This window comes from Plecotus auritus (genome assembly GCF_963455305.1).
Source record: "Plecotus auritus genome assembly, chromosome: 9".
NCBI classification, from domain to species: domain Eukaryota; kingdom Metazoa; phylum Chordata; class Mammalia; order Chiroptera; family Vespertilionidae; genus Plecotus; species Plecotus auritus.
Genome location: NC_137783.1, coordinates 113,623,969 through 113,638,545, shown reverse-complemented (window position 1 = coordinate 113,638,545; position 14,577 = coordinate 113,623,969). Strand labels below are relative to the sequence as shown.

General features: G+C 38.2%; 2 protein-coding genes across 2 annotated transcripts; both read right to left on the bottom strand.

Moving 5' to 3' along the window:
• Positions 1–5,459: 5,459 nt before the first annotated feature.
• On the bottom strand, positions 5,460–6,413 carry LOC308233348 (olfactory receptor 51J1-like; the record flags this gene model as incomplete). The annotated part of the gene is made up of 1 exon (XM_080640273.1): positions 5,460–6,413. One exon carries the CDS (start codon positions 6,411–6,413, stop codon positions 5,460–5,462), a length of 954 nt encoding a protein of 317 aa, XP_080496399.1.
• Positions 6,414–13,074: 6,661 nt separating this feature from the next.
• Positions 13,075–14,010, bottom strand: LOC308233403 (olfactory receptor 51I2-like; the record flags this gene model as incomplete). Its single annotated transcript, XM_080640334.1, has 1 exon — positions 13,075–14,010. One exon carries the CDS (start codon positions 14,008–14,010, stop codon positions 13,075–13,077), a length of 936 nt encoding a protein of 311 aa, XP_080496460.1.
• Between the last annotated feature and the right edge of the window lie 567 nt (positions 14,011–14,577).

Sequence of the window (14,577 nt, the reverse complement as noted above, 5' to 3'; positions counted from 1 at the left end):
ATATTGAGCTGTTTAGATTCTTCCTGATTGAGTTTTGGAAGGTTATATTTTTCTAGGAATATGTCCATTTCCTCCAGGTTGTCCAGTTTGTTGGAATAGAGTTGTTCATAGTATTTTTTAACAATCCTTTGTATTTCGGCGGGGTCTGTTGTTATTTCACCTCTTTCATTTCTGATTTTGTTTATTTGGGTCCTCTCTTTTTACTTCTTGGTGAGCCTGGCTAGAGGTTCATCAATCTTGTTTATCCTTTCAAAGAACCAGCTCTTGGTTTTGTTGATCTTTTGTATTGTTTCTTTGGTCTCTATGTCGTTTATCTGTGCTTTGATCTTTATTATTTCCTTCCTTCTGCTTACACTGGGCTTTTCTTGTTGCTCTTTTTCTAACTCTTTGAGTTGTTGGGTTAGGTAATTTATTACCCCTGTTTCTTGTTTTTTGCAGTAGGCTTGTAGAGCTATGAACTTCCCTCTCAAGACTGCTTTCGCTGTGTCCCATAGATTTTGGATTGTAGTGTTTTCATTGTCATTTGTTGTCATGATGTTTTTTATTTCTTCTTTGATCTCTCTGGTAACCCAGTCATGGTTTAATAGCATGCTGTTTAGTCTCCATGTGTTTGATTTCTTTGGGTTGTTTTTATTGTAGTTGATTTCCAGTTTTATGCCACTGTGGTCTGAGAAGATGCTTGATATGATTTCTATCTTCTTGAACTTGAAGAGACTTTGCCTATGTCCCAACATATGGTCTATCTTTGAAAATGACCCATGTGCACTTGAGAAGAATGTATATTCTGTGGCTTTGGGGTGAAATGTTCTGAAGATGTCAATTAATTCCATCTGGTCTAGTGAGTCATTTAGGATTGATGTTTCTTTGCTGATTTTTTGTTTAGAGGATTTGTCCAATGGTGATAGTGGGGTATTAAAGTCTCCTACTATGATTGTATTGCTGTCAATCTCTCCCTTGATATCCTCCAGGAGTTTTTTTATGTATTTGGGTGCTCCTGTATTGGGTGCATATATGTTTACCAGAGTTATTTCTTCTTGTTGGATTGCTCCCTTTAGTATTATGAAGTGGCCTTCCTTATCTCTTGTTATGTCCTTCAGTTTGAGATCTAATTTGTCAGATATAAGTATTGCTACCCCAGCTTTTTTTTCAGTTCCATTTGCCTGGAAAACCTTTTTCCATCCCTTCACCCTCAGTCTGTGTGCGTCTTTTTTTCTGAGGTGGGTTTCTTGTAGACAGCAGATATATGGGTCATGTTTTCTTATCCAATCCATTACCCTATGTCTTTTGATTGGGGCATTTAATCCGTTTACATTTAAAGTTATTATTGATAGGTACTTATTTGTCGCCATTCCTATTCTTTACACCTGTGTTCCTTCTTCGCTTCCTATTTTTTTTTTTTTTTTTTACAGCAGACCCTTTAGCATTTCTTGCATTGCTGGTTTGGTGGTAATAAATTCCCTTAGTCCTTTTTTATCTGTGAAGCTCCTGATTTCATCTTCAATTTTGATTGATAGCCTTGCTGGGTACAGTATTCTTGGATTCAGACCCTTCCTTTGCATGACTTTGTATATTTCATTCCATTCCCTTCTGGCCTGATGAGTTTCTGTTGAGAAATCAGTTGCTAGTCTGATGGGGGTTCCTTTGTATGTAACTTTCTGTCTCTCTCTGGCCGCTTTTAAGATTCTTACTTTGTCGTTGGTGTTTGCCAATTTAATTATAATGTGCCTTGGCGTCGGTCTTTTGGGGTTCATTTTGCTTGGGACTCTGTGAGCTTCTTGGATTTGTGTGGGTTTTTTCTTCTCTATATCAGGGAAATTTTCTGTCATTATTTCTTCAAATAGGTTTTCTATTCCTTGCTCAGCTTCCTTTCCTTCTGGAACCCCTATTATGCGGATGTTGTTTTGTTTCGTGTTGTCCCAAAGTTCCCTTAGGCTCTCCTCCTGCCTTTAAATTTTTTTTTCTAGAAGTTGCTCTACTTGGGTATTTTTTCCAATCTTGTCTTCTAGCTCACTGATGCGGTCCTCTGCTTCTTCTAGTCTACTCTTGATGCTTTCTATTGAGTTCTTTACAGCAGCGATGTCATTTTTCATTTCTTCTTGGTTCTTCTTCATTTCCTCTTGGTTCTTGCTCATATTGTCGAATTTGTCTTCCATTCTTTTCAGCCACCTTATGACCATTTCTCTGAATTCTTTTTCTGGAAGGTTGCTTGCTTCCATTTCATTTACTTCCTTTTCTGGTGATGCCTGCTTTTCTTTCATATGCGGGCTGTGTCTTTGTCTCCCCATGGTCTCTCTTCTCTGGGTGTCTGGTTATGTAGTTCTCTCTCTCCTTATCCTAGGCGAAATCTGACCTTTCCGTGGTGGAGTGTAGAGCTCCTCTGAACCCGTGTGTTTGCGCCAATTGGGGAGCGTTGTTCTGGGGCTCGCAGCTTTTCCGTGGGTGCCGCAGTTGTGGATTCTCAGGCTTCCGATAAGCTCCACTTTCTGGTTCCAGATGGCGGCGACTCCGCGTCCAAGCCCGCAGCTCCGGGAGGGGACCCAGCTGCTGTGGGAGCTGCCAGGTCAGGGGAACCCCGTCTAGCAGTCTCCCACCTTCTTCTGGAGTTCAGCTGTCCCCCAACTTGCCAACAAACACTCCTAGTGCGACCCTCAGCTGTTCTTTCTTTCTGCTCCGGGACAAGGCTCGGAACACGTCTGTCTATTCCGCCACCATTTTTCCGTCTTCTCCGCAAATATCACTTTTGCCCCAGGATATTTTTCTTTTGGGGCTCCAATTAGACATGTATTTACCTTTCCAGCAAATACCATATATCCTTTAAGGATATTTTATTTTTATTATTTTCATTATGCTTTATCTTTACACATCTATATAGCCTGGATATACTCTAAATTATTTTCCAATACTTTGCTTCTCTTTTCAGTTGTGTCTAATATAATTAAACCCATCCATTTGGCTTTTAATTTCAGTTATTTATTTAGTTCTGGCATTTTTATTTTATTTTTAATTAGTTTTCACTTAATTAGTTTTCAAGGTGTTTAAAATTTACACCTTGCAATTTATGTTCTAGGAAATATTAATCAAAATTATTTTAATGTCTAGGTATGTTAACTCTAATAGCTGGATCTTTTGTGTATCTAATCCTTTCACCTCTTTTTTTTTTTTCTCCTGATTTTTTTAAATTCTTGTATTTTGCATTTCTGGTTTTATTTCAATGACTGTCATGAAAAATTATAAGGATAATCTGAGATGCTGATTAATATCTTTCTACTGAGAGTATTTAATTTTATTTCTGATTAAAGTGACCAACAATTTCAGCTTGTGGCTGAGGAATTTTCCAGGATATGGTTCTTTCTGAGATAAAGTGAGAAAATCCTGGAAAAAACTGAGATGGTTGCTCACCCTAATTCTTACAGAATAGTAAAATTAGATAATGAGTTGATTTTTAAAAAACACAAAACTATATTAGGCTAGTCTATTTCTAATTTTCCCTTATTTCAAGGTGCATCTTTTTTGGAGTTCAAGTAAATGCCTAGGAATTTACCAGTTTCCCCATCCAGGAGGAACTTTGTGTTCCAATTTTTGTTTGTCTTCACTCCATCCTTTTGCTGTAAGCTCTTCTCATTTTACCAGCTATTACTTTAATTTTTTTATTTTTTAAAAATATTTTTATTGACTTCAGAGAGGAAAGGAGAGGGAGAGTTAGAAAGAAACATCAATGATGAGAGACCCACAACCAGTAAATGTGCCCTTGACCAGAATTGAACCTGCGATCCTTTGGTCCACAGGCTGATGCTCTATCCACTGAGCCAAACGAGCTAGGGCCCAGCTATTACTTTTAAATCAACAAGTTCCTGAAGTGGGAAAGTAGTACAAAATATCAGGCTCACTTTTCTGTTTCTTTTGTCTTTGGAATCTTTATATCCTTGTTGCACTGAATGGTCTCTGAAGTCATTTACAACATACTTCTCTAACTTTTCTATTTGTTCTTGGTAGGAGGATTTGAAATAAAGTCATATATCCTTGTATATGGGAATGTCTATAATTCATGCATTTTTCTCATGTTCTAATTCATAATTTAGCTTTATAACTCTCTGAATAGAATGGCTTATCATGTTGTCTTGTGGGGGAAATAAAGGATCAAGGTAGTTTCAAAGCATCTAAATTTTAAGTTAGGATAGTAAATGTAATGGCAGAAAAAGATGAAATCAAACTTGATATTGTTCCATAAAGTCATATTGGATTATGCTCATTATTGAATTTCATAGACACTTAGAGACTTCTAGATCAATCATCATTGTGTGATTTTCTAGGATTTTGTTAGATTCTGAGGTTGTCTCTAAGACTGGACCTTAGAAAAATAGAGTGATAAAGATTAAAAAGAATGGATCTAGAAAAAAAAATATTTCTAAGCTTCATGAGGAAAGAAAGGGACCTTGTCTTTTTTATCACCATTTTATCTCTAGGGCCTAGATTTGTACCTGACCCACTGAGCATGCTCAATTAATGCTACTTAACTCACTAGTAAAAAGGATCCATGGATCTGTAGTTCTTACTCAGTTGACAGTATAGTTTAGAGATTAATAGCTTAGACTCGAGTTTGACACAACTAGATTCCACTGCCAGCTCTTAGATGTATAGGTTTGATCAAGTTGGTTACTATATCTAAACATCAGCTTTTCATCTGAAAGATAACCATAATTGCATTAATACTACCTCATAGGGTTGTTGTGGAGATTGAAATAATAAAGCACCTAGTATATATTTGCATCTCAAAAGTCTTAGTTCCTTTCCCTGGAAATATAAATGTAGTTTTTTACATTATTTCTAACATCTGTGAAAGAATATTTAATCAGATAGAAAATGTTAATATCCATAAAGGAATACTTGCCTCTTTTAAATATTTTGCAACCTGGTGTGATACCTTCAGAATTTTGCATAGTGTACAAGATTTGTAATCTTTGGAACTCTCAATTTGGAACCTTGGTGGGTTGGGTGAATGTCACATCAGAGCCAGTATTGGAAGCCTCCTTTGAGCTAACTAGTGTGTCCTACTGCTATTGAGCTCATACCAACAATTCAAGAGAATGTAATTCATTTCAATTCCTCTTTTTCCAGAAAACAGGGAACAATAGATTTTTCAGACACCTTCCAGCTCCTGACTACCTTTCTTTATGGGGAGTGCTATGTTTTCATAAACAACCTTTCTTGCATTTCTGCTCTAGCCATGCAAGGTACTAGAAAACCTCTTGTCTCAAAAAAATGTTTTTAAAATAATATAAATTCTTTATACTGTTCTTTTACACATAATCCAAATCCATTTTCACCCCCACTCCAGTTCAGCCAGATTATGGAAAACTTTCTGTTAGACACCTTTTTTTAAGGTAACACCATTTGCATAATGTGCAATCTAGGACCATTTATGGTTATGGAAAAAAGTTCCTCCCTACTTTGTCCTTTGTCTAAACTCTGGATCTCTTCTCTGATAGCATTCGGACAATGCCACGGCGGATTTCCTTGGTCTTAATGCTGTACACAATGGGGTTGACAACGGGTGGGAAGAATAGATAAGCATTGGCCATCATAGCATGCAGCAAAGGGGATACATGGTGACCAAAACGGTGCACCATTGACAAGCCAATCATAGGCACATAATAAGCTAGCACAGCACAGACATGTGAACCACATGTGTTCAGTGCCTTCTTACGCTCCTCCCTAGTGGCAATATTCAGTACAGTGTGGAGTATAAGCCCATAGGAGACCACAATGAGTAGCGAATCCAGCCCAAAAGTGGAGGTAACAATGAAAAGCCCACAGATATTATTGACAGAAATGTCCCCACAAGGTAAATGGATGAGGTTTGGATGAAGGCAATAGGAATGGGAGAGGGCATTGTGACCACAGAAGGGCAGGCGCCGTAAGAGCATGGGCAATGGGGCCATGAGCATAATGCTTTTCAGCCCAATGGCAGCTCCTGTGCCAAAGATGCGGGGCAGGGTTAGGATGGCTGTATAGCGCAGTGGGCTGTAGATGGCCACAAATCGGTCAACAGACATGGCCAGCAACACAGCTGACTCCATAATGGAGAAAGAATGGATGGAGAACATCTGGAGGAGACATGCATCAAAACTAATCTCAGTGGTTCCAAAAAGGAAGATGCCTAGCACTGTAGGCAGAGTGGATGCAGAGACACCAACTTCAGCCAGTGCCAACATGGCAAGAAACAGGTACATGGGCTGGTGTAGGGCAGTGTCTGTTCTGATGACATGAAGAATGGTTCCATTCCCAAGGAAGATGATAATGTACATCAGGATGAAGGGAATGGACATCCAGATGTGCTCTGTCTCCAACCCAGGGATGCCAACCAGAATGAATGTGGTAGGTAAGAATTCCAGAGAGTTATTGGAGTTCTTCATGTTGAAATCTCATTCCATTAAATCAATGCTACCTTGAAAATTAGAAACAAAGTAGTGAGATAACATTATTATGGAGAAAGACCCCTGGACATTGGGGAAAGGGAAGAAGAAAACAAAGCTCACAGATACAGGTGGACAAATATCTCATACTTGATAACTGACAGATGACCACCATCAGGAACTTCCCACCAGTAAGGGAGTTGCAGTCTCCATCACAGAGAAGTTCAAAGCTGATAGAAAATTATTCCTCTAAATTGTAGTTCTCCTTGGATCTGCTAAGAAAGAAGTGGCTACCTTGTCTTGGTGTGAACATGCCTGACCATAGAAAACTGCTGGGGAGACAGTCAGGTATAGTCAATCTCAGCATAGGTATAGACTAATGTCAGAAATAGGTGAACAGAGATATTACTGGTCAATATATAGATATAAGACAAAGAGCATAGTGCATAAAAACAGATAAATGTATTTGACATATATATATTAAGGCTGAGAAGTGGCAGTGGCTAGAATCTGAAGCAAGTGACTAAAAAATTAAAGTGGAAAAGAATGGAGCTTGGATTCATACTGGGTTCAGCTGTTCTGGGTTTTGAAAGAACTAGGAAGCAAATGGAAAGATTATGTGCAAAGGACAGACTCAAGAGAAGGTAGGAATCACGGTTGGTGGATTTAAGGTTAATGAAAAATTTATGTCATGATAATATCCACTTTCTTGACTCACAATGACAATCTACCTCATCCATTGGTACTTCTTTTGGCTTAGATACACCTCTGAGTACACTGCAATAACAACACTTGGAATGGACTTTCAAGAAAGGTTCTGCTGGGCAGGAGAAGGCAACAGAGGGGAGAAAAAAACTACAAAAATTGGGTGTGTTTTAAGTTGAGTACTGTCTGGGCGAGCACAAGAAGGCATTTTTCAACTCATTCACTGACCCACTGACCCCTTTGTCCCCCCCCCCACCACACACACACCACACACATCTGCTCACATATTTGCACATGCACATTTTCCACACTTGCTGAAATCCTGTGTGCATCTTCTCTGATGTGAACTCTTCATTCAGCCCAGCCACTGCTGCACTTACAGGATGTGACTATCACACACCAGTTATTATTCGGTTCTTTGCTCTGCACATCTGTAACCAATCAGCACTCCTTTATGATATGCACCATACAGGATCCTGGCAACACAGAGTTCTGGCCCTACTCAGAAAACTTCTCTGCAACTTTTTAAAAAATGTATTTTTAAAATTTATTTTAGAGAGGAAGGGAGAGGGAGAGAGAGACAGGAACATCAATGATGATAGAGAATCATTGATTGGCTGCCTCCTGCATGACCCTACTTGGGATTGAGCCTGCAACCCTGGCATATCCCCTGACCTAGAATTGAACTGTGACCTTGTCTTTCATAGGACAATGCTCAATCACTGAGCTGGGCTCTTTGCAACTTTTAACCACAGGCCGAAGAACACATATTCTTCCACAACTATTCAAATACAGTCATCACATACCCTGAAGTCTTTATAAACGTGTTATAATTATGTTAAGTGCTACAAAAGACAAGTTTAAGATATAATAGGATGGACCTGGAGGGGAAAACCTAGCTTATTTTTAAAAGTCAGGAAAAGCTTTCCTCAGAAAGTGCTCTTTTTGCCAACATCTGAGTAATTCATAGAAAATATACAGGCAAAATGGAGAGGTTGGGTGTAATATGGTGCAGAAGAAATTACGTCAGTGGGTATGTAAAACTGCACTATGTCAAGGACTAAAACATGACATGGAGCAAATAAAAATGGCTGATGCACTAGAATTTTAAAACTGTTGATTTTTTTTCATTCCTTTTGCTTTCATGAAAATATGAGAGAAAAAAAAATTTTAAGTCCATTGCTTGTAACTTTCATGGTCTGATGGCAGCTTACCTCAGCACATATCAACTTAGGGAAAATTGTGCTGTGGGCTGTGCTCAAATGTAGGGCTGGAAAATTCAGGGCCAAATTTTGAGCTTCAGAAATAATGATGCATGTCAGAACTTCTCATGGCTGAGGGACTTGAGGGGCACCTTTGTTCCCTACGTGTGATGACCTTTTCTATGTTCTCTCCTCACTTCCAAAAGCCCAACATATCTCTCTTAACTCTTTAACTCGACTAAATATAGGTTTGCCTTGGGTTGAGCAGCTGTTACTTCTGCATGTGGCCTCACTGCCCCCTTGGTCCCATGCACTCTACTTCTTGCCTATACTATTCAAGTGACCTTATGGTAAAAGGGACACATCTTGAGAGATGCTTGAACTTGGGGTCTTCCCTCCCTTGTTTTCAACTGTCATCTCTGCCTCTCCATGCTCTTTTGTTTCATTTTTCATTTTCCTATTCTTGTTTTATTGCATTCTTCCCCTTCTCTACCTTCAGAGTCTTCACAGCCCAACAGGGACCAGGCCACCTTCAAAAAGATCTTAGAAGGCAGTCATCCCCCATGAGTTTAGTACTTGTGTGATGAGAGCATTTCAGATTGGGAGAAGTTAAAATGAATCATTTAGTCTGCAGCCAACTGTAATAGGACACACAACAAATCAGCAGAAAGAAGAGAATATGTTATAATGGATACTGCATCCCTGGACATGGATGTAATTGGGTGCTCCGTGCAGTACAACTTTACCTACTTAAGCTTTGTGAAACTCCCTTTCTTTATTTTTAAGGATACAGCTGTTAATACATATTCCAGAGAGTGGCTCTATTTCATGTGAGCTTTTAGTAAACATTTAATATTATAACCCCCACTCTTTCTGTCTCTCTTTCAGGCATTCTCAGAAGGAATCAATCAAAGACCAACAATCTCCAAATTTCTGCTAATAATGATCTTTCATTATTATTGTCTCACTGGCACTCAGACCACCTTTCTGAGGGAAACAAGGACACAACTTACAGATGATCATATAAAGAAGATAGATGTATTGATTAACTCACCTAAGATATTATGATGGCAAGCCTATTTTTAGAATCCATGGTATTTTCTGATTTCTTTCTTTTGTTCTTCACCTGCCATCAAGTTTGAGAAAAGCTTCCTCTTGCTCTGTCACACAGATTCAGGAAGCTAGGGATCTGGCTACTGATTATGGAAAAGCCTAGAGGGCTAATTATGGAGTAGAGTTGAGACCCCTTCTGGAAGCTGCTGGCAGGGCTGGGAGATTATGGCCTCAGACACTCAACACAAGCAGAGCTGACCTCTGAGCATCAAGTGGGAAGGGGGAAGTTCACTTCAGCAAGTCTCTGCCACGATGGCATTAACATCTCTCTGGTCCTGGGGCTGGAGTGCTTCTTCCTTTGCAAATTGATTAGCTGTGGGGAGTGAAGAATGGAAAGGTCCTTTGGTCTCCTGAGGAGCAATTATCCAGTTAACTACATCACCTCTTCTCAATGTCCAGGGTATAGAGTCATTACCTCTGTGAAGTGATTTATAATAATAATATTCATCTACTAGGAGAATAAAAGAATTGATATATGTAAATTGCTGTAAAGTGTTTAATCCATATATAGTTCACCATAAATGTTAGCTAATACTATAATTATTATTACAGTAGATCAATTATATTATTATATATTGATCTACTATGGTCTCAACTTTCAATTTTACCACTTTTATAAACATGCATTTAACAAGTAATAAGCGGGGCACAGTATTGTTGGTATCTAGAGCACATTAGAGTGTTTAATATCAGGAGGTGACAGAATCCAAGGGTAAAACAATTATGAGTAAAAGTTCCAGATTGGGTTGGGGGCAGATTGTTCATAAAGGCATGATAAATAGGGCTTCCTAGTATAAGGTGATTAGAGACAGCAGAAGGTGAATATTTACAGAATCCAATGTTAAAGAGAATTTAAAATTGCTGAACCAATGAGTTTTGATTATTTGTAGATGGCTGTATTTTGTTGTTGTTGGGTTTTGCTCTGTTGTGTTTTGTGGGGTTTTTTGGCCAATTTTCTGATTGACAAGAGAAAAAAATCCACCATGACACATTTATAGGACTTCTAAAGTTTTTCTAAAAATATACCTTTTTGTGCTGCTGGTTTAACAAGAGAAAGGGGGCTCTGTGTAATCTCTGAGGAGATGCTTTAAAAGACAGGTTATGTGGATAGAATAGATTCAGATATATGTAAAGTCGGGAGTAACTTGGATAAATGGAGTGATTTAGTGAGACATGATCATAATAAAGTCAAACAAAACTAGTATGAACAAGACAATGAGGGAATTTAGGAGATAAACATCTGTGATCATAAAAGTGTCTATGGATGTTAATAATAGAAGAGAAATACTCTGACTCATAACTAGATCCAGGATATGGTCACAAAGTGAGAGAGGACAAAGCAGAATTTAATTAAGCTTCCTTGGAATTGAAGAAGACCAGAAGCTGTGATGTAAGACCACCAAATGAATGATACATATGGACACTGAGCTGAATTTGGAATGTTGGCATATTTTCCCCCAGATGTCAGTTCTCATTTTAAACATTTAGCAAAAATAGACACAAACAGGAGATTGTCATTTTCCATTATACTCTAGGATTGTGTTCTGGGGTATTATTGGTCAAATTTTACTTTATAAGATTTCAGCATTTTTATCACCCATTCTACATTTAATAATCATCTCTCTCTCTTTTTAAAATTTCTTTATTAATTAAGGTATTACATGTGTCCTTATTCCCCCATTACCCCCTACAACCCTTCCATTCATGCCCTTACCCCCCTGTTGTCTGTGTCCATTGGTTAGGGTTATATGCATGTATACAAGTTCTTTGGTTGATCTCTCCCTCTTACCCCCACCCTCCCCTGCCTTCCCTGAGGTTTAATGTCTCACATCTCTCTCTCTTGACAAATATATGAAAATTAGAGTTTTTATTTATTATAATGTATTTTTAATATATTGCTATTGTATTTATTATAATTGTGCTTATTGTAATTGTGTCTATCAACTATTTTTCAAAAAATGGAGGCTTTACTTTTTCTGCAACAAAAAAACAGGGATTATATAATTCATATTTTAAGAAACACTGGGAATTTTGGAGTATATATTTGGAATTTCACATGAAGTGCTTCCATAATAAACGGAAAACTATGAAATCTTAATACCCCACATATGTAAACACACACAACACACATTTTATTCTATCATAAATGCATGTGCACTGTGAATATAAAATCTATTTTTACATAAATTTTATGCATTTTAAAATAATCATGTAGTCATGCTTTTTTTTCCCTAGTTTAGTCAAAATAATACCTATCTATCATGTTTTAAGATATAAAGTTATTTAGGGGAAAATGTTGTTTACTTTTTCTTGTGTTTTCTTTTTTTAAGTCTTCAGTTGTTTTATTTTTTGACACAATGAAAACATCAGCAGTGGGACCACAGTGAGATATCTCACTATCTTAGAAAGGGAAATCGGGTCTTTCATAACATTGGGCCCATGGACTTGATGTGAGATAGATCAAAGAAAAAAAAAAACACACTTAAAACTACCCCTCCCCCCAAATTAATTTCTAGCCATGTGACATTTTTTGTTTAGTAGGTTATTCCTACACATGAAAAACATGAATTTTTTATTGTATTTCAGAACTTGGTGTTAGTATAACCCTCCCTCCCCGCCATTTCTTAAAACACTTTAAACCTATTTTGGCAAGTCATTCACATTTTGCATGAGTGTTTCTTATAATATAAAGTATGTCTTAAAAGCCCACAAATTTAGTTTTGTTCTTGGAGGACAGAGAAATCTGCCATGTCAACTTAGATCAATAAAATTATGAAGTTATATAGATGTCATCACTGCCAATTATAAAAAATGATTAGAGTAGCTCATTCTTCTCCCCCTTAGAACACATGCTCAGATGTGGGTCAAGAGTATCTAAAGAACTCCTAGAAGAAATATATATACTGATCTTAGTATGCTAAAGAGAAAGTTATCTGGCACAGTGAGTAATTTGGGAAAATTGTCTTCATCTCAGTGAGTGTATTATTCTTAAACAATATGAATAAAGTGAGTATTCTTTTGCTTCTTTTGTTCACTAGCACAGACTCCTCCAAAAGAGATATTAGTGTTGTCAGTTTACCATGTGTTTTTATACACATAAACTAACTGAAATTTTTGTGATTAAATTATTTTACAAAAAGTTTTATTAAATGTGTGTGTGTGTGTATACATACAAAATTTGCTATTTCTTGCTTAAGCCTTGAGCACCTATCATCTGGGACTTTTTTTTTTATCTGCACAATATTCCATAATTTGAACAGATCCTAACTCATTTAACTATTTACCTTTCAATGGCCACTTTCTCTTTAAAATTTCATTTCAAACATCACAAATTCTTATTCAAGTCTCTATATTCATAAACAAACATTCAGAGCATGAATCTAGGGAAGTGCTAAAACAGAATTTCTGCATTAAAAAGCATGTGTATTTTGAGTTGACACATACAACAAATAGCTTACAAAACACTATACAATTCTAATTTAGGTTACAACAGTAGGGGTATAAAAATGTGCATTCTCTACACACTTATCAAGCTTTCTAGATTTGACAAGGTGATATGCACTCTCTCCTTCTCTAGACCTCCTCTGGTGAGGAAAATAACTGGTTTTAGGGTAATCATCTCATCGCCACTGACCGTCTTATTATTTCCTTTGGAGAAAGAGTTGGATTAGTCCCTGGCGAATCTGCTTGGTCTTAACACTATAGATGATGGGATTGAGCACAGGAGGTACCAGAAGATAGACATTGGCCAGGAATAGACGGACAGCAGGCGCAGCGTGCTTCATGAAGCGGTGCACCAGAGCCACGCTGATCATGGGCACATAGTACACAAGGACTGCACAGATATGCGATACACATGTGTTCAGGGCCTTCCGCCGTCCCTCCCCAGAGGTAATGCCGAGCACTGTGTAGAGGATCAGCACATAAGAGATTACGATGAGCAGTGAGTCAAGACCAAAAGTGGAAGTAACGATGCAGAGCCCCAGAATGCTATTGGGCCGAGTGTCTCCACAGGGCAGCTGGATTAGATCTGAGTGAAGACAATAGGAGTGGGAGAGGACATTGTGGCCACAGAAGGGCAGACGCTTCAGGAGAAAGGGTAGTGGGGACATGAGCATCACACTCTTCAGTCCAAGTGCAACACCAGTACCAACAATACGGGGCAGGGTCAAGATAGCAGTGTACCGCAATGGGTTGTAGATGGCCACGAAGCTGTCCACAGACATGAGCAGCAGAACTCCTGATTCCATGATGGAAAATGAATGTATGGAGAACATCTGTAAAAGGCAGGCTTCAAAGTAGATATCACTGGCACCAAAAAGGAAGATGCCCAGCACAGTGGGCAGTGTAGAAATAGAGACACCAAGCTCTGCAAAGGCCAGCATAGCAAGAAATAGGTACATCGGCTGGTGCAGAGAGGTGTTTTTCTGGATCACTGTCAGAATCAGACTATTGCCCACAAGGGCCACAACATATGTAGAGCAGAATGGGAAGATAAACCAAGGGTACAGGGCCTCCAAACCAGGAAGGCCAGTCAGCAGAAAATATTCTGGGGTGAGTTGACTTCTGTTGAACATTTTCCTATGTCTGGAGTCCGGGGATGTTGATCTAGGCAGGTGCCAGGGATGCAACCTAGAGTGAGACACACAAAGGTTATTGGAGATTTAGAAGGACCCACAAATTCCCCTGTTTACTACTATCTACAACTTATATCCTTCCTCCCTGTTCCATTTGGTCTGTAATATTAAATAGAAATGTGGAGTCATGACTTGTAAAAAGGTATATTTCCAGAATAAGGGAATCTGGCAGAATAGTTCATCTTTTATAATTCAAACTAATCCCTGTACTGATTTCACTGTGTCTATTTGGTAGGAACTGAATGTTTCTCATGTCTCTACGAAGAGAAGGTATAGTTTAGTTTAAAGAAGACACTGATGTAAAGAAAGCTGTAATCTATCAGACATTTCATAAGTCCCCTGGTAGAGCATGTTGGGTTTTAAGTAACTGATGGGCACAAAGGTTTAGAATAAATGTCAGTGTTAGCATAGAATTTCTCAGGAGATAAAGATTATAAACACCATCCCTGCCACTCCAAGTAAGATCAAAGGTTGCTCTCCATTGGAGACACAGAATTATAAAGCTTT